A 21,160-nucleotide genomic window follows, 5' to 3' on the forward strand; every position below is an offset into this window, starting at 1 on the left:
ACTTAAAAAGTGAAAAGATGGCACTTGAAGGAGCAAAAAATCAACGAAGGGAAGACCAGGACTTGGAAACTAAATCCAAAGAATAGAGACTTTCCCACAAGTTGAAGATCAGCTACGTTGTCTTCAGATTCGACGAATATTTTCTTCATAACAAAAATTGAATTGTCAACATCTCAATAAATTTCTGTTCATTTGATTTAGTTGCTAGAAAGTAGAAAGCCTTATATTTGTTAAAAGTTTGACATTATCAATTTGACAGATAAGGAAATTTAACCCGCCTCCTCATTTGCATCACTGTCGAGTTGGAAACCTTTTTTAAATTAATAATTATTTATTTAAAAGTCCTATCAGAAACTAGAAATTGTTAATATAACGACAAAGGAAAATTCATATAATATGAAATTGTGGGCAATCAATTAATTAATTATATGCAGATGGGGGAATTCAAATTGCTGTTCTATTCTACTTTTTTGTTGTACATAGTTACTAGAGAATTAAAAGATTCATAATTTCAACTCATGTCTTATATTTTCCTATAAAAAAAACGTATGTCTTATATTAATATTACAGAATTCAACTTCAAATCCCAGTATCTTTCCAAGTTCCAAGTTCAAACAGATAATACAAATGTGTTTGAAGTTTCATTTGTTTTTAATTAAATTTCATTTTAATCCCTGTATTCTAAAAACAGTTATCTTGGTCATTGTATTTTTTATATTTGGTTAATTTCACCCCTTTATTAAAAAAAATTCAGCTAGAGTGAATTACATCCCTATATAAATACTCCGTATGTATGTTTATATTCAATCTCAAACTCAAGTTAAGGAAAAGGGTTAGGTGTTCATTGACTAACATAAAACTCGCTTATATATTAAACACACATCACTTGCAAAATATTCAAATGACATTATATAAAAATTACAAGGATTAAAATAATTAATTTTAAAGTATAAGAATTAAGAGCAATTTTTTTAGAAAATTGAGAGATCTAAAACATATGTTATTATTATTATTATCATTCCAATTATTGTCAGTCATGACATGTTATCATTACTATTATCACTATCACCACTAACATTTGATACACCACTATTATTATTGCACCACTATTATTATTGTTATCGTTAATATCAAAATTATTATTGTCATTATTACTATAACCATCCCATTGTCATATAAAATAATATTAATTAAATTAAAAAATATAATGCAATAAATTCTACACTTTTTTGCTAATGGGATTTATTATTCACTAAACAATACATATAAAAAAATCAAGTAAGTTATACATTTGTCCTATATTATTTTTCTTGTGCTCTAACTTTATATGTATCAAACACCTTATGATTCTTAAAATAAACTTATCAAACAGGCAGTAATACTATTTACATGCTATTAAATAACACCTTATTCCGACACTAACATTTTTTTAAAGATCAAGATTTTACGCACCTCCTATAATTTTCCCTTCATAAAATCACTAATGTATCGATAACTTACTTATGGCTCCATTCAAAATTTAATTACGTTGCACAAAATTATCAAACTTCATCAGATATGCTTGCTGCCCAAAGGTCATGTCAAAATAATCACTAAATTAGTCCCTTAGTTAATTCAATCCTTGAAAATACAAAAATCTTATTCAAGTCCCTAAAACTATTAATCGACAATGATTTGTACTAACGTTACAATACATTTTAAAATAATTTTTAGTACTAATATTTTAACTCTTGCATTGCATGAAAAAAAATATTTTTATATGATTAAAATTCATAATAAGTATTTATGTTTAAGTATATGAATCATTTTTAATTTATAATAAACAATTTAAATTTTAATATAAGATTAGTTTTAACTACTAACAATTTATTATAAAAAAAGAAATTAAAGTGATAAAGATAAAATCAATATATTAAAAGAGAGGTAGTAAAGAAAATCCGGCATACAAGTAAGAAGTAAAGGTAATTTGAGATAAATGAGAGATTTTTTTTTTACTTATAACAGAAATAACATATGAAATGCACATGCACAAGATAAAGAAAAAAATTAATTGGGAGTGAAAAGAGTAAGAATCCCACTTTTCAAAATTGTGTATCTTAACTTTTAAAATAGCAGTAGATAAGGACTAAAATGATTGATTTTTGGTAATTTCAATTATGCAAGTGATAATTTTGTATTTACAGGACTACTTTGACCGGTACTTACAATTTCAAGGGCTAATTAGGTGTATTATTCAATCATATCAATTCTTAATCACTTCACAGATACTGAATCTGAACAGATAGTTCATATAAGCAAGGCAGAATGGATTCCCTAGCAGAACGCAGAACACAGAACAATTGCTTTTATAAATATATTGCAAGTATTAGACTTCAACAAATGAACAATATTATAAACAAAGCTAAGGACTGATTTTCTACCAGATATTTTGCAAGATCAATGTCCATGTAGTCATCCTCGCCTAATAGGCTCTCTTGTATTTTGCGGAGACAAAGAATGATACAACCAGAAAATTAAACTCCTAGTAATAAAGATATTTTCTGTTCTTATCATAAATATCTTGCAAGTCATATTAAACGTGAAGGTGTTGATAATCCATTTTGCACTTTAGCTAGTGGTGATAGTCTAGAGGAGAGTGCTCGCCCTTCAGAAGCATTGGTATTTGGTAGCACATAAAAAGTACGCACTTCATGAGTTGGAAATGGCATAAGATGACAATTGCAAGAACAAGTATTGTGCTATGAAATTGAAATCACAATTCACATGGGACTATTATAATAGTCAATTGAAACTAGAAGGGTTAAAACCATACTTGTATGACTATGATCACTGGATCTTCTGCAGCAGGTTTTCGACCATTATTCTCTGCTGAGCACCACTCAATGTCTCTGAGTTCATAATCGCATTAGCTACGATAATAGTTGTGGGTGGAGATGCTGCATTGACCTAGGTGAAACAATATGAAAAGGAAAGCTGAAATTAATAGAATGAAAATTCCCCCACCTCCATTTCATAAATGATGATGGTCAAGCATATGCTTCATAGGAGACATGTCCGTTTAAAGAAGCAAAGAAAAAGAACATAATATGGCATGCTAGAAATAGAGGGTGTCTGCGTACCCAAACACGTCCATTTAAACCAACTGCTATCTCAAAGGACAGTTTCTTCCCTAAAGCATCAAGTACTGGACATGTGGGTGAGCTGAGAAGCCTACAAACAACACACAATCTATCATGTCATGATCTATTAATGTGATGCAAGGACAGCAAACAACAAATTCCACAGGCATATATCCTTGAGAGACCGGTTGTACACTCAAACATATAGCCATCTTTTAGAGCACCAAATTCTGCTGCTTTCCCACTAGCTAAACAAACACCAAACAAAGTATTTGCTAATCTGTGGCAATAGCAAAATTCAATGATAGTAGTCCTATACAACTAAGGAAAAAAATTGCTTTCTTCATAACTTTGTAACATTGCTCTAGTCGAATCCTTAAAGATAAATAAAAAAACAGAAATACTGTGCCGCTGGTTTGTTCTTCCATATTCAATAAATCCAAGTAATCTGGGTAGACTACAAGGAGCTGCAACATGTGTTGTTAAGACGCATCTGTAAATCCAATTTGGAAGTATCCTATTTTCACCCAAGGATAATTCATACCAAGAAATACTTATAAACTGCTCCATGTCAGCCACTAGTAATGGTTTCTGAATCTGGACACACCCTGAAATCACAATTTTGTCTAGCAAGCACACTCCTTTTGGAGCATCCAGCATTCACTCATATTTCATTTTTTTTTTCTTAAATGATAATGTCCAAACATCGTGCCAATCTTACCTAGAAGGGTGATCAATTTTGTTAAAAATTATAACTAGGAAATCTTTCAACCTGTGAAGGCAGATGGATGCTGACAAATGGGGAAAAGTATTTGAAAAAGTAACTTGGACAAGAATGAGGTATTGGGAGAGAAGAGATATGCCAATATATTCAACTTTACATTTTCTTGTTCAAACAAGTAGATCAAGGCTTGAAAAAGGGTAAAAGCTTTAATTCAAGCTCCATAGCTAATAAAAATCCTACTTGTGAAAATTTGGCACTTGGACCATTGATGCGAAAAGAAAATGATCCAAGGTTATATATATAGAAAATGAAATTTTACCATTAAAAAGGAGGAAAAGTACAGCTATAGGATGAATAAGATCTCCACCAAATCAGACAAAACAAGTACATAAAAACAACATGAAAATATAAAATGCAACTTTGCCCAAAGATACAACCAAGTGAGCTTTGGGTTAAAATTTCTTAACTGAACAGAGTAGCACAACACAACTTTTCAAGCAGACTAGTTAAGTGACTTAAAGGGTAAAAGACCAGCATCAAGATCATGGCTTGTAACCGATTTCAAAGATTCTATGTTTTTTGTCATATTAGTCACAGTTATTAGTGCCTCCAATGCATAATCTGATCCCTTCACCTATATCTAATTATTTATATTAATAATTGAGGACTATAAAATGAACCTTATATGTTATATCCCTTACTCTGGGTGCACTGCATCAAACTCCTAAATTCCTCAACAAGCATAGTGATTGAAAAATACCATTAACTATAGAAAGTTGAGTGATTTTTGAGGTAGACAAGGCTATCAGCCTACCACAAAAAGAAATAATTATGATTGTTTTATTCTTACATACTCTACATAAACATGTTTCAAAATTTCATCAAAAATAAGTTCTCAACCTGCAGATAAAGATATGAAATGATTTACAGAAAGTCTGAAACTAAACACAGTTTTGCATTCTTCTACTTCTATGAGTCATGAAACATCAATTATAATTTTAAACAATTAGCATACAAACATGGTTTATGCACACCTCAAATTTTGGTATATTTCTTCTAGTTCCTCCTTCACATGCAAGCACTGGCAAAAATGCTAAAGCTTGTCCTTTTATGTCCACAAGAAAGTTCTGCACAGAAATAAATTGAGATTTTTATCATAGAAAGAAATCCAAAGCTAGGTAAGAAACAAATTTTAATTATTTTCAAGTAAAAAAAAATTGACATATGATAGAACCAAGCAATCCATTCATTTTGTGTCATGCTAGTAAATTCCTTTTAATATCTTAACATTTACATGTTATTAGTTAAGACAAAGTCACCCTTGATTATCAGCACGTGATTTGGGGAAGGGTAATCCACCATGCCTTGGCTAATTCTTTTTTATTACTTAGTCCTCATTAACAACTTAAGACAGTTAAATACTAGAGCCTATCAGCCTACATAAAACTTGGAAGTCAGCAAGAAAGCTTAAAAAAATAAAATAGAAAACTTCCTCACATCAGATCTGGAGTCTACAACAATTCCTAGAACAGAATCCTCTGCATGTAGCACATACTGAGTAAAACAAAATAAATCAGAATACAGAAGAAAACAGAATAGCATTGTTCTGTTCCTAGAGGAATAAACATTAAAATCCTACTTTGTATATAACAAGTAGGTAACTTACATAACAATTCAATGCTGAAAAAAATAAATAAATTTTATATGCATTAGGAGATAAGTTTTCTGGAATAATGCAAACTGCTAACAGTCAAAAATCAGCATATTAATAGCATTTACTTATAGCAATTTGACAGTAAATTCATATGGCAATGAGAAAGAAGCATATTAACCACTAACAGTCAAAAATCAGCATTGTCATTTCAGTCAAAGCCACGCCTTTACACATTAATAGATAGATCATGACCACAGTATCATACTCACCCTCTTCAGAGAATTTTCAACCAAGTACTTATTAGGCTTTGGAAACCTTAGTCTGCCCGCCTTTCATTACAGAAATCACATCACCGTCCTAGAAAATTGACATAAACGAGAATCCATTCTATTAACATCATTGAACAGACAAAAAAAAACGCAAGAACTATCATCATGTATTATATCCGTTTTGTTTAAAAATGCTAAATGAGGAGATGAATCAACAATACAAATTCAAAAGCAAGACACCATGAAATTTCACGTTAATGAAATTTATGAGTTCTGTATCACTTCATCCCTACACAGAAGAAGAATAGCCACTTCATAAGTTCCAAGAGATTTAAAAATTTGAGAGCTGAGCATATCTGAATATGAACCGCATCTAGCATACATATAAACTAAAAACAGATAATTAAGGAACAAACATAGCATCCTTAAATCAGTTATTGTTGAAAATGAAGGGTGTTGCGTGTAACCAACTAAAAAATGAGAGAGATGGGAACTAGAATGTTAATGTGTGTTATAAGATTCTATTCGGATATATGTTTATAAATAGTTTTGCTAACTTCTCTGTCGAAAAGTATTTTTTATTATCTATGGAAAAGTTCTCAAAAGTAATTCTATCATATATCTAAACAGAATTTTAATTTTGGAAAATCTAGGGATGCACCTGCCATAGACCACCTCCAAGTTTAATTGTGTGATTTGTCATGCTAGATAGGTCAAGAACAACATCTCCGGGGAACTATAGAACCATTGAAATAAATTATAATTGGCATAAAAAAAAAAACATCTGAACACATGCATAAGGGGAAGGGGAAGCACTAACCACTGATTGGTCAACTAGGCTTGTACAGGATTTGGTTTCCATTTATTGAAAGCAAAAAGATGCAAACTGTAAAAATGATTCAGCATCCAAATGTAAGTTTTCACTTTGCAGCTACCAATTGGATATGAAAAATTGCACACACTTATAACGGTGTGCTAGTTTCAACTTAAATCCAAACACACACTTAGGATTTTTTATGGGTTTTGATAGGAAGATCACAAAATTGAAAATTCTGCAGTTAATTCAAAGTTCAAAACTTCAAGCTATTGTGTATTTGAGAATGATAAGATATCCGTTTGCTCCCCCCCAATGAAGCTGTGATATGATATTAATCCATAAATTAAGAAATTGTACCCTAAAATAAGTGATCCAAAGTGTAAATTAATTATCTCCTCGGTATTAAACGACAACCGTGAAAATATTTTTAGTAGCTATTTTTTTTAGGAGCATCTTTAGTGATTTTTTTTAATTTTTTACTTAATTTAATTTGGCTTAAATATATTTTTAATCCTTTAAATTTAAGATAAATTTATTTTTGGTCTCTCAAATTTAAAATTGTTATTTTTAATCCCTATAATTTTTAAAAATTTTGTTTTAGTCCCTCATATCACTAATAATATATTTGAAAATGACTAATTAAGATGATTATACAATATCAATCGGATTTAATGTGATGTTTTCACTAACAAGAACATCAATAGGTAGATTTTATGCAATAATATTTGATAAATTTTTTAACAAAATTTGAATATAAGAAGTAAAATAAGATTTTTGAAATTATAATGACTAAAAATAACAATTTTAAATTTGAGGGATCAAAAACAAATTTACCTTAAATTTGATGGACTAAAAATATATTTAAGCAATTTAATTTTTTATTATCATATTTATTTATGATTTAAATTTTAATATTTTAAAAATTAAATTATCAATATTTTTAAATATATATATATATATATAAAGAAATATCCACTTACTTCAAGAATAAATTTACTTATACTTATTTTTACTCGATGACTCATTCTACATAAAACTTTAATTATTTAACCATTAAACTAAAAGTTTTTAAAACAGAGATCAAGTTTGTAAAGTTTAAAAAAAAATTAAAAATTATTCGATACTTTATTTTATTAATTCAAATTCACAAATAATCATAAAAATATTTTATATATTAATTTGAATTAATGAAATATAATATCAAATAGTTTTTAAATTTTAAAAAAATTTATAAATTTAATCTATACATTAAAGACATTTAATTTAACAGTTAGATCGTTGAAATTTGATGTAAAATATGAGTTATTGAGTAAAGTAAATCTAAGTAGACTTACTCTTAAAATTGATTCTTCTTTTATATATATAAATATAAACAAACATGATTAATTTATAATTCAAGGAATTTTGTGCATTATTTATCCTATTGATTATTTTGCATTATCTTATAAATTTGTATTTATACGAGTGCCAAATATAATTAATATGGTGTGTAATTTTTTTTATATAGTATATGGCGCGTAAAGTTAAAAATTATTTAAATTTGAATTGAATTAGTGGTTGTATGTCTCTTACATTTAAATATACAATAATGACAAAATTTGTTATTTAAAATTCAAAGTGAATTTATTAATTTGCACTAAAACATTTGTAAAAATGTAGGACTTATAAATGTAGTTAAACTTCGATAAATTTTTTTAAAAAAAAAATTATAGGATGTGACATTAAAATTTTGAGAAGACAATGTTTAAAAAAAAAACATTTTAAGATAAATTACATAATTTGATATGTGACTCTTGAGTAGAAGTTTTAAAATGTTTTAATAATTTATTTACTTAAAAAATAGATAATTTACGTGTTTTAGGGTTCTATATCCAAATTTACTTAATTTGACTTAAAAAGACAAAGTACAAAATTAGACACAATTTAAATTAAATAACTAAATATATAATTAAAATTTTTACTAACGTCACAATGTAATTATTATCAACATAATTAATATTTCGGTAAGATTAACACAATATGTAAAATAATTTCATGTACTTTTTTAGAGAATAATTTTCATGTATTTATTTATGATATTAAAGTAATATTTTTAATAATAAATAAGTTTTTCAATAATTTTATTTACATGCCCATACATTGTGTGGATTACAATTTAAATAATAATAATAATTATTATTATTATAGTAATAGTAAATATATGTAATGTTTGTTACATCTCAAGAGTTATTTTTAGCTAATCCCAAGATTTAACGTTGCATACATAAGGTAGGATTCGAACCCCTGACCTTACTTAAGCGTAGATCAACCCCTATTGCTGAACCACACGCTTGGGGTTATCTCGGGAGCTATTATCGATCATTGACCCACAATTTTAATTTTTCGTGGTTATTACTCTTTAATTATCATGAGTGCATCATCTATAATTTGTTAACAATTTCCTTTATAACAAATATATGTATCTTACATATATCTCTATGCATTTACTATTTCAAATTTTTTTAAATTTATTAAATATAAAATTTAACATAAATTTAATTTTTCAAAATATACCATATACATTTTATTGCACGTGCAACCCACGGTTAACATCTAATATATATATTTTTAACATTTAAGAATTCTTGTATATATATGCCTTAGCAATTGTTTTGTCCTATACCTTTAAAATTCATGACCAACCCTATCCTCCTTTAATTCTATTCACTCTCGTAATATAATTTTAAAGAAAAAATAAATGTACACATTAGGAGGTTAGAAAACACAAGTTTTCCCCTAAAAGAATGTCCCAATTTGTTGGGTATTTAACATTTCAAGGTATCTCTTTCTCAATTGTAACCTTTTCAATTAGTCGTCCTCACAACACAAGGAGGAACATAATTGTCATGCAAAGTAACATATAGGACTTCAATAGCATCATCACATAATAAAATTAATAATAATAAAAAATTGATCTTGCATATCAGAGAAGCTCACATTTCCTCAAATGTGCTTCTGTTCCTCCTTTTATTTATTTTTTTCCTGGTGGTTAAATTTGATTTGGCACCCCCATTCCTTCATAATATCAATCAACCTTTTTCCATTTTTTGTCAATTATCATCAAGGGTCACTAGGGAAGGAATTTGGCCATGGTTAACAAAATCAATTTTATTCAACCTTAAGCAACACAACACTTCCTCTGGAAGTTCCTCTTGCTTTTGTGCCTGTAAAAGTATAACAAGAAAAGGGTATTAAAATATAGAAGCACACTACTACACCAATCAATCGAGCAACTAGGAAGAACATCAAGCTAACTAGTTACAAGTGCTAAAAGTTTTTTATTTTATCTTTTGTAGGGTACTTCTTAATTCAATTTTAATATTTTTTTTAACCATGATATTAATACTATCGAAAGTAGTGACTATTCTTTGTCAGAACACATATAAAATAAATATTCTTCTTCAAACATAGTTTATTCCGTATTAATGGATCACACTAATACCTGGATAGTTAGGCCAACATCAAGAATTCCATGCTTTACACGATCTCGGAGTGAATCAAGTCCTTTCCTCGATATATAGCTAAAGCGATGAATATCCAAATCTATCTCAAAGTAGTTAGGTCCCTGTAATTCAAATACATAAATGTGTAAAAATATGTAGTGCAGAAGAATCATCCTACATGGTAAAGTGAGCATATGCTAAAAGAAGTGTTAAGATAAAAAGAACTTCAAAAAGATCTTTGTTACTAAGAATTTGTTTGAATAAACTCCTCTATAAACGCTTCTGGAAGAAAAAAAAATGATAAAAAAAATAAAATAAAACAGACTTCTCCATAAACTAAAACTAGTTTATCCACAAACTAATATGTAATTTTTTGGAGAAACTATGTGAGAAATTCTACAAATTAGCTTATGCATAAGTTAGTTTTAATTTGTAGGGAAACTTATTTCACTTTTCTGAAGAATTTTATCCAAACAGGTCCTAAGAAAACAATGATTTGGTTAAACAACTTAACATTGATTCTGCAACTTCAAATAGTGCACATCCTTTTCTAAATACCGAGATTCATGTCAATCACCCAGAACACTTGTATTACCATATCTGTAGCCTAATGCATTTAATATATTGCAGAATGAGACCATAACATTTGAATAAATTTAAACTCAAAAGACATAAAGGGTTTTGTATAATTTGTTTGTGTGTTTAACTAGTTTGAGTTTTTCAGTATCCCTACAAAATTTATCAAGGGTGTCAAATGAACCATTAATAGATAGAGAATCCAAAGGTTCTGTTACATTAGATCAAAATATTTTAAACTAATAACCAAAGGTGTATATAAAAATGTCAATACTATGATGAGCTCAAATTTGATACCATAAATATGTTAAAGATTTCTATTTCATAGATTCCTTGAACTGAGAAGTAGTAAGATGTTTTGAGCCAAGTAGAACATAAGTACAAACCCTAAAGAATTCGTGTTGAGGACGTGAAAGCACTGGCTTGCCATTGTAGGCATTGATAAGCTTCTTCTCTGTAGAATTCAGATGAAGGTCATCTGGATTAACTACCCCTGCCAAAATCTTTAGCCTCTCCCTGTAGGGAACCATGCTTTCCTTTGTATATCCTCTCACCTTTTCCATCTCATCATCCATTAATCTCTGTTAAACAAATAATGTTATTTAACTTTAAAAAAAATGCTCAATTTGAAGCTAGGAAATTGCAGCAAGACCAAATGGGAGTTTCACATCTTTTCCCTGAATTTGGAAGATTAGAAATTGAGAATTTATTGCAATTTTGAAAAGGATACTACTAGAAAGCTTATGAGCATGTCATACTAGTAAGAACCTACTTCAAGGGTACCTAACAATTTGTAACTCAAAAAAAACTTGATTCAGTGAAGGATAAGACTTTTTCATGAGTGCAAGGAAATTAATAATTAATGTAAGGATAGTTCAATCATATTGAGATTATATTTCCTTTAAACATAACAAGAAATCTGGCACTGGCAGCAATTGAAGCTTCCTTTTAGGTAACATTATTGCAAACATGCGGATTTTGAAGTTTAATCAAGCAATTATTTATGAGAAGAAATACCTTGATCATATCCTGAAATTTTGGTGAGATCTCTTTCTCAAAATTCTCAGACAATTTAAAATACAGTACAAGACTCAAGCCTTCTCCATTGGCATCACCAAGGAACATGCTAGCAGCATATGTTGGCAACTGATGCAAGAGAAACATAACTATGTAAGCATTCTTTAGTTTTGTTCAAGTAGAAAAACAAAAATAACAGCAAGACCTCATCAAAAGTGGAAATAATATTTGTGACTTGTGAGTATAAAAGGAGAAAACCTGTATGTTAACAATGAGGAGGGAAGGTACACTCTCATGTTCTTTGACAATTGGAAGTTCAAGATACTTAGCAATGTGATTTATCTTCCTTGGACAGGCAAATAAATCTACACCTATTGGTATGTAAGCACATGTATCTGGAGCAGGGCTCTTTTGCTTATCTCTGCATAAATTATTATCATAAAACCAATCTTTTAGAAGAAACAAAAAATAAAATTAATGGTAGTACTAACTAATGGATGAATATATGCATAAAATGATAAAATTGAAAGATACAATTTTTTCACATGCCTGAAAAAGTTTTCACCACGAAGCTTAAACATTGAAGGTGAAATCACAGACCATGAACCAGGTGATGGCTTTTCTTCAGTTGCAGCTGGAATTTGAAGCCCAGCAACAGGACGATAAAGAAATTTCTCAGATGCACCTGTTCAACCACTCATTAGTATCATCACAATATAGATTTAATAATGTACCAAACAGTGCAACACACAAAAGATTGTTGACTGATATATTAAGTACAAATTACATTCTCATTGTTGGACAAGGAAAGCCTCCAAGGTTTTCATACTTTTACATTGAGAGATTTTAAAAGGCAAAGAATTTGTTTGGATACTAGTTTAAAAATACTTTTGAGAGCTTTTCTATTGGAAATAACTCGTAGAAAAATTCTCAAAAACACTTCTAACCTGTATCTAAACAAGCTCAAAGACTATAGAAGGCACAAAAGGCCAAAACATTGAATAAAACCATGGAAAATCTAATATAATAGTACTTACATTTTCCAGTCTTGTCATATTCATCAATTGATGTCCTTTTTACAGAAAGCATGATAACAGTTGATTGTTTTGTGTTGTTTTCTTGAGTTTTGTCCCCATTCTTACAGTTACCTCCATCTATTTTGACATAGCTTTCATAAAATCCCTCATATTTACACCCTGAATCTACAAAAGATGCACTTTCATATTGGAGTAACTGAGTATTTGGGCCACTTCCCAAAGCATTGGTCCCAAAGGGAAAACAATCTGCCAACCATAAAAGAAGAAACAGATAAGTTCCACTAAGACAACATAACAAGAACCAATTCTGAAATAGTCACTAGGAACTAAAAGCCATAAATGCATCACCTCCATGCACACTGCTGAATTCATCATCTGAATCAGATTCTATAATGCTAAGTGAGTCAAACCATGCTTCTTCTTGGTATTTTCCTGCAACATATATATTAAGTGTTCAACATGTTTACCAAAGGTCACAATGAAATCACCAAGCTAAATACCACAAGAAACATCGTCTCAAAGATAACCTTAACAACAAAGCTTTATCCCACCAGGTGAGGTCAGCTATATGAATCGCATGACACCATTTAGCTCAATTAAAAACCAAAGTTTAAATGATGTTATAATAACCAAATAGCCAAACATCATTAGAGACAAAGACATAAAAATCACAAATAACCAAAGGACCAAAATGAAAGCTAAATACTACAAGAAACATCATCAAAGACAACATTAACATCAAAGCTTTATCTTATCAGGCAAGGTTAGCTACATAAATACACGATGCCATTTAGCTCGATTAAAAACCAAAGTTTCAATGATGTTATAATTAGCCAAATAACCAAACAAAACATCATCAAAGACGAAAACATAAAAATCACAAAGAACCAAAGGACTAATGCATGATATAATTAACTCGTTTTAAGACAATCATTAATTAACAAAATTCTCCTATTAGTTTTACATTGCAGCAAGGAGGAGGGGAGAAAACATACCATTTGCATCAATTTGACCATGGCTATGGTATTGAAGCTGTGTGAGATGAAACTTCATGTTTGAAACCTCTGATCTTCTGCAGGGGGCTGAAGCTCCATTCTCAAAGTCCAGGTGAACAAAGTCACTAAGAGTAAAGTCTCCCACACAGCTTCCAGCATTGCTAACCCTTTTCAAAGGCATTTCAGGAAGTGCAGTGGCAATGTTTCCTCTGCGTTTGCCAGATTTGTGTTTTCTTCTTTTGTGACCACTGCCCTTTCCATTTGGATTTGAGGCACAACTCCCCATTGTGGTGGAGGCGATCTTTTTCACTAACCCAGCCAACATTTTGTCTTTTTTTATGAATCACCACAAAAAAGATAAAGCAGTGTGCCTATGATTTATCCCCCTGAGAAGAAAGAAACCTTGCAACCACACAAACAATCAAATTTGTACAAGATTAGCCATATAATATGGAACAAAACACACAAAAAGAAAAGGGTTATTGTTTATTTATACATACTAGGATTGGAAAATCAACTCAATTTAATAGAAGTGGTTTTACCAAATAATGAATTAATTAAACTAAGCAACACCTAACACACACACCAACACAACATATATATACCTCAAGTTAAAAAATTAGCACCCTAGATTTCAACGTCTTGAAACCAATTGACAACGATAATACACCTATGATTAATTGATTATCATATGAAGGCCATAACATAGCTTTGCCTGCACACACCACCTCAGTTTGAAGAAAAACACCTGAATGAAGAAAGCAAGAACATAAATAAACACATAATACACAACACATCCTTCCATATAACAACGATAGCAATATTCAATATTCATACACCCCAAATAAAAAAAGATTCGTACAATGATTTGGCTTGCACGAGTTGACAAAAACAAAGGATAATTACACTTTTCAGGATTCATCGTACATGTATATTCACATGATCACACAAATCTAACAACACGTACGTACGTTGAAGGGGTAACTAATTAACACACATAAAACAGCACATCAAGTCACGTGAAAACAAAAGCAGACTCGAGAGAAAGAACACGTTGGAGATGAATAGGGAACAACAAGGGACATGTAACATAGAAAACACGACATGCATGCAGGAAGGATCAAAGAGAGAGAGAGAAGAACATGCATGAGATCCAAAAGGGTCATTGGTGAGAGGAAAAGAAGATGAAATGAAAGTCACCTGAGGTAGCATAAAAGAGGAACCGTCGTTCCCTGCAGGAAGGAACTAAGATTCCTCTCTTGGCTTCTCCTACGTATGGTTTCCTCTGCCTTTAACTCGTGTGAGATGAAAGGAACAAAAGAGACAAAGAGAAGAGAAGAGGGTTGCAATGCAACAACACAAAATGAAGAGAGAGACAGAAAAGATTTTGACAACTGCACCCAACACAACTCTCTCCGATCTATTCGGATCCTACATGGTTGTCAGAGTCTCTATCCCCATCCTTTCAAATCTCTTTCCATGCCTCTCTCTCTCTCTCCTCTTATTGTCACAACTATAAATACTTTTTTGCTAACTTGTGTTTTCAACCAGTATCAAATCATACAGATTAAAGATCAAAAGAAATTATTAAAAACATGCTATTAAGGTACCTCATCGTAACTTTTAAAACATTTTCAACTTAATCTTTTTATAATCTATTTTGGCTTCTACTGTCTTTACTTAGTTTTGTTTACAAGATATGAATCTTTAATTCGAGATATGGTTAAACACTTTATTTATTTATTCATTTTCTAAAAATCTATACGACAGAATCGACCCAATTCTCTCCCCCACCGGCCACTAGCAACACACTCATTTTTTGTTTTTTGTAAAGATTTATAATTAAAACTATTACAGCAGACAGATAAATAAAGAGTCAAAAGAAAAATAATTTGAGTCCATAGAATTAAATACACTATTTTATCAAATACCTCATTCATTAAAATGACTCAAATTTCTAATTTATCAAAATTAAAAAAAATAATTAATCTAATTGATAATTATTTTTATATTTTTTCAAAATTATCTTTATACTACTATCCTCTCTTAATTAATATAAGCCTTTTCTTTTAACCAATTGGAATGTATGTTATATATTATTTTTATATTATAATTAATATTGTTTATTTTTCTAACTAATTAAAAAAAAAAAATTTAAAGTCTATAATTAATATCTTTCATCAAATTAAGAAAAATTCTTTTAATTAAGAATAATTTAACTTAAAAATAATTAATATACCAAAAATTATGTATGAGTATTATATAAAGAAACGAATGATTATTCTAAATTGGATCATATAAATAGAACAATATTGCATCAATTTTTAGTTTTTAAATATTGATATGATTAATAACATTTTGGATTAAATTTAAAATATATTTATAAACAAAAAAGTTGCTGACATGTTTTGGACATGTCCATTTCATAACACTATTTAAAAAAACAATTCTAATGATAATGAAATGTTGTTAAGAAAAGTAAAAGCGAGATAAAAAATGTTAAAAGAAAAAAATGTAAAAGCGTAAATAAACATTATTCTCTTATAAGTTATAGTTTTTTATTTATTTTTTTATAACTTTCTCTTTGGATTTCCTTCTACAAATATAAAATAGCAAAATACGTGCGTTATTAATATATATTTTTTTTAATTAATTTGTTTCAATTTTTTCTCATTCATTGTCTATAATATGTGAACACTTGTAATTATTTGTTAAGTTATTTAATGAGATATATTTGTTAGCATTGCAGGTGAGTCCCATAATTTATTTTTTTTTCACTGAATGTGATACCCATAACTTATTAACAATTATTTTAGTTTTTATTTTTTATTGATTTTATTGAAATGTTGTATTCCTTTTCTTGAATTTCTAATAAATCAAAATTTGACTTAAATATATTTTTATTCTCTTAAATTTAAGATAAATTTATTTTTAGTTTTTAAAATTTAAAACTGATTTTTTAGTTTGTAATTTCAAAAAATCTTGTTTTAATTTTTATATCCAAATTTTGTTAGAAAATCTAACAAATATAGTCGCATAAGATCTACTTATTGATGTCCTATTAATAAAAATATCATATTAAGTTTAACTGATAATATTACATAATTGTCTCAATCTATCATTTTTATATATATTATTGGTAACCTGAGAAATTAAAATGATTTTTTATATATAATTATAAGGACTAAAAATAACTATTTTAAATTTAAAGAAATAAAAATAAATTTATCTTAAATTTGTGAAACTAAAAATATATTTATATTTATGTAATTAAAGTGTTTAATTATTACTGTTCATAAAATGTAATAGTATTTATTAAATGTGATAATAGTATTTAAAATTAGGAAATGAAGTGATGGAAGTATGGATGGTAATGGTGTCCTATGGGGGCGAGTAACGGTAAATTCGTCCCTGCCCGGTTGGGTGAAAATTGATCACATACCCATCCTATATCCGCGCGGGTATCCATTAAGTGGATATTCATGAATTTCTTGAATACCCACGGGTATCCATGAATATTTATAAATTTTTTAAGAAATTAAAAAAATTATATTACAAATAATCTTAAGTTTATATTTAATGTCATTGAAATATTAAAAATATAAATTTAATGTTAATTTTGAACTTGTATTTAACGTTAATTTTGTTGAAATAATAATAAAAATGTAAGATAATCAATAACTTAAAATACATCAATCTCACAAGTAAGTTAAAGTCTCATCACAAAACTACAATAATTTAATTTTATAATTCCAAACGAAAGTAAACAACTTAAAATACATAAATCTTATTGGTCCAACAATCAAAGCTAGAAAATTAATCAAATTACATCCAACATAATTCTATAACATGCTTAATACATGTCGGTAACTTCATCAATCTCACTTTTGTAAGAAAATAAGATGAGATAGTGTAGTTTTAGGGTTATGTGATATAAGGATAATTAGGATACTTAAGAAATATTATTAAACGAGTACCCGCAGGTATGGATATTATCATATCCGCCCTCGCCTCATTTATAAACGGGTAAAAAAATATCAATTCGCATTATCTGCGAGTATCCAATTAATCTGTCTATTTATTATCCGTAACAGATTTTACTCGTAAATACTTACGGGTTCGGATATTTTTGTAATTCTTATATGGAAGGGTCACAATCATGGCAGCGTAGCAATGCGCTTTGAGTTGCTAATGCGTGTACATCTGGTATGCAGCATCATCAGAGTGACCCCACTTTTGCCTTTAGAAACTCACTATTTTCTACACGTGTATGCTTCGCTTCATTGTGTTTAAATGAAACCAAGGGATAGTTTTAGTAAGATTAAAGTTTTGAATAAGATTAATTTTTGACGAAGTTGATTTTGATATTCTTAATATGATGGTAAGAAAGAAAATAAACAACAACTTTTCATTTATTTATTTGAATTGAGGTATTAGCATTCACTTCAATTATTTGAGGTGTTTTTATATAAAAAAAAATGAATTTAAAAATTCAATATAGTTTGATAATATATGATTATTTTGGATTATATATATATATATACATATATATATTAGACTTTAAAATAATATAAATATATATGTGATAATTTAGATATTTGTTAATATATTTTTATTTTAGAAGAGATAATTTAGTAAATTATAATTTTATAAGCTTATTTTCTTTATAAAAAAAAGTAGAAAAGGCAACTCGTTAATATAATTCTTTTAAAAAATTTATGTGTTTTATAGATAATCATATCATTGATGTGAAATATTTACTATAATATTAAGTTATTTCTTTTTTTTTCTCCTCCAAATCTTGAAAGTGTTTGAGAGTGTTGTTGTAGTTGAAGCGTTCTTTTTTTCCTTCCTTCTTCGTGGTTTATCCGTGAAAAGGGAGAAGAAATTAAACTGTGATGGTGGTGTGGTGCTACCTCAGAAGCTCGAAGATTGCAAAATTCTCTTCTCCTCCTTTTCGTTTCTCTCCTCTTCGTCTCCATGATTGGAACCTCTTCGTCTCCATGATTGGAATCATGGTGAGGGAAGTTGGATTCAATTTTTGTACGAGTTGTTTGATTTTTTATTGATATATGAATCTTAATCTTGGTTGAAAATCATTGAAATTTGTGGTTGATTTTTAATTGCTTGCATGTTGAATTTGGGGTTTAGATTTCTATGTAGAGGAATTTAAGATGATGGATGATTAAATGTTGATGCATGTTAAATCTAGCGATGAAAATAAGTTGTATATGGTGTTTAGGAAGAAAATTTGTGAAGTGTAGGTGAAAAATAAAGGAGAAAGCATGAACATGTAGAAAATTTTTTTGCACTTAGTGCTAAAGACACTAGAACACTAGAAATACCCCCAAATAAGATATTCAAATAGAGATCCAATGCTAAAGCAACGAAATGAGCACTACAATAGTGAAAAATAGGGTCTGGCAGAGATCTAGCACTGTAGCGGTAGTTAGGCACTACGGCGATGGGGAAAATTAGGCTGACAAAAATTCAATGTTGAAGCGCCAAATTAAGTGTTATAGTGGTGTTGTTAAATGACCAAATTTGGTTTTAGAGTCTTTAGAAAAAGTTGTAGCCCTATTTGTTAGTTTTCCAAACTATTATAGTTTTTATAATTTTCAACATGATAGATGATGGAATTATTAGAACTTAAGGTCTTCATAGAGTTGTAGAAAATCTTCTTATTTTTCAAATGAGATAAGGATGAACATGATAGAAGTAGTAGAAATTTCTATGTGTCATTTTATGTGAAGGTTTTCATTGTATTATGTTGATTTTAAGGAACATGAATAAATTTATTTCTTCTATTGCATGTTAAATGATGTATGGTAAATGTTCTATGTATTTTTATTATAAATGACATATATAGATGAGTTGTATGAACTGTATATTATAAGTTTCATCACTATATGCATTAACTGGATGTAATATATATAGATGATGAATGTATGAGATGTATGTATGATCTCTATATACGTTGACCAGATATAATGTATATAGATGATGTATTGTATGAGGCCTTGTATGATTGATCTTTATAGGCATTGACTAGAGGTAATGCATATAATTGATCATTGTATGAGGTGTAGATGTTGAAAATGTGAGAAGGCATTTAAGCATGTATGTGACAAACCTATATGTGTGTGTGTATGTGCTTGTGGTTTTATTTCTTAGTAACTTGTTACATTCTAGTTATCTAGTTAGTTTCCGCTACTAATCATAATGATTTCAAAAGTGTAGCGGTTAGGATGGGTCGTTGCATCTACTAATTTTGTTAATTACAATAAAAACTTGAATGAGCATCTTTAATGTTGTTTACCTCCTTAAGTTCTCGACTAACTTTTTTCTATTCAAGAAAAATTGAACCTAAGTAAAGTTTCATTCGAATCAAGACTTTTTATTACTTTTTATATGTATGTGTATAAATAACAATGATTAAGTAAAAAAAAATAAAAAATAAGAAAGTTAGATATGGAATAAGGAGAGGAAGACTTTTTTTTCCTGTATTGAAAGAGTAAAAAGGAAAAAGTGTGATATAAAGTGATAAGATGGAGAGATAAAAAGAAAAAATAAATAATAAAAATTTAAGCAAATGCGGTACATTGTTATTATTATCTCTTTTTTTTACATTGAATGAAAAAAATTACAAAAACACAATGGATCAAATCTAAATTCTCCAACTTGATTAGGAAATTTCTTCCAATAATACATTGTGAACTTGAAAAATATTTTCAAACATTTTTTTCATATAAACTAATTTCTAAATATCTTTATTGAAAATTGCTTATGTGCAATTAATTAAGTTTGTCATTAAAAAAATTCAGATAAATTTCAACATGGTAGATGATAGAATTAGAACCTAAGGTCTTCATATAATTGTAGAAAATCTTCTTGTTTTTCAAATGAGATAAGGATGAACATGATAAGAGTAGTAAAAATTCCTATGCGTTGTTTTATGTTAAGGTTGTCATTGTATGATGTTGATTATAAGGAACATAAATAAATTTATTTCTTTTATTGTATGTTAAATGATGTATGGTAAATGTTCTATGTATGTTTATTGTAAATGACATATATAGATGAGTTGTATGAACGGTATATTGTAAGCTTGATCACCATATGCATTAACTAGATGTAATGTATATAGATGATGAATATATGAGATGTATATATAATCTCTATATGCATTGATTGGATATGATGTATATAAATGATGTACTGTATGAGGCCTTGTATGATTGATCTTTATGAGCATTGACACGAGGTAATGCATATAATTGATCAATGTATGAGGTGTAGATACTGAAAATGTGGGAAGACATTTAAGCATGTATGTGACTAACCTATGTATGTGTATGTGTGCTTGTGATTTTATTTCTTAGTAATATGTTACATTTTAGTCATCTAGTTAGTTTTCATTGCTAATTATAATAATTTCGTAAGTGTAGCTGTCAATGTAGGTTGTTGCAT

At 28.9% G+C, this 21,160-nt stretch overlaps 1 protein-coding gene and 1 pseudogene across 3 annotated transcripts; both read right to left on the reverse strand.

The window, feature by feature from the left end:
• Positions 1 to 2,326: 2,326 nt before the first annotated feature.
• Positions 2,327 to 6,905, reverse strand: LOC145952985 (uncharacterized; annotated as a pseudogene). Its single transcript, XR_014430494.1, has 7 exons — positions 6,587 to 6,905; positions 6,428 to 6,502; positions 5,767 to 5,854; positions 5,341 to 5,397; positions 4,878 to 4,970; positions 3,120 to 3,210; positions 2,327 to 2,946 (listed from the first exon to the last, which is right to left on the reverse strand). The product of XR_014430494.1 is annotated as an uncharacterized LOC145952985 (transcript).
• Positions 6,906 to 9,351: 2,446 nt separating this feature from the next.
• LOC109802379 (beta-hexosaminidase (DUF1336)) lies at positions 9,352 to 15,165 on the reverse strand. Of its 2 annotated transcripts, XM_020363726.3 has the most exons (11): positions 14,891 to 15,165; positions 14,296 to 14,438; positions 13,691 to 14,092; positions 13,044 to 13,127; positions 12,696 to 12,941; positions 12,208 to 12,343; positions 11,917 to 12,079; positions 11,659 to 11,787; positions 11,028 to 11,222; positions 10,065 to 10,187; positions 9,352 to 9,786 (listed from the first exon to the last, which is right to left on the reverse strand). In XM_020363726.3, the coding sequence occupies exons 3-11, from the start codon at positions 14,013 to 14,015 to the stop codon at positions 9,673 to 9,675; spliced, it is 1,515 nt and encodes a 504-aa protein (XP_020219315.1). In that variant the 5' UTR covers positions 14,016 to 14,092; positions 14,296 to 14,438; positions 14,891 to 15,165; the 3' UTR covers positions 9,352 to 9,672. The 2 variants fall into 2 exon arrangements, with proteins under 2 accessions (XP_020219315.1, XP_020219316.1); XM_020363727.3 differs by lacking the exon at positions 14,296 to 14,438.
• Positions 15,166 to 21,160: the final 5,995 nt, after the last annotated feature.

This window comes from Cajanus cajan, chromosome 11, assembly GCF_000230855.2.
Source record: "Cajanus cajan strain Asha chromosome 11, NIPB_CcT2T_4, whole genome shotgun sequence".
Classification (NCBI taxonomy): Eukaryota; Viridiplantae; Streptophyta; class Magnoliopsida; order Fabales; family Fabaceae; genus Cajanus; species Cajanus cajan.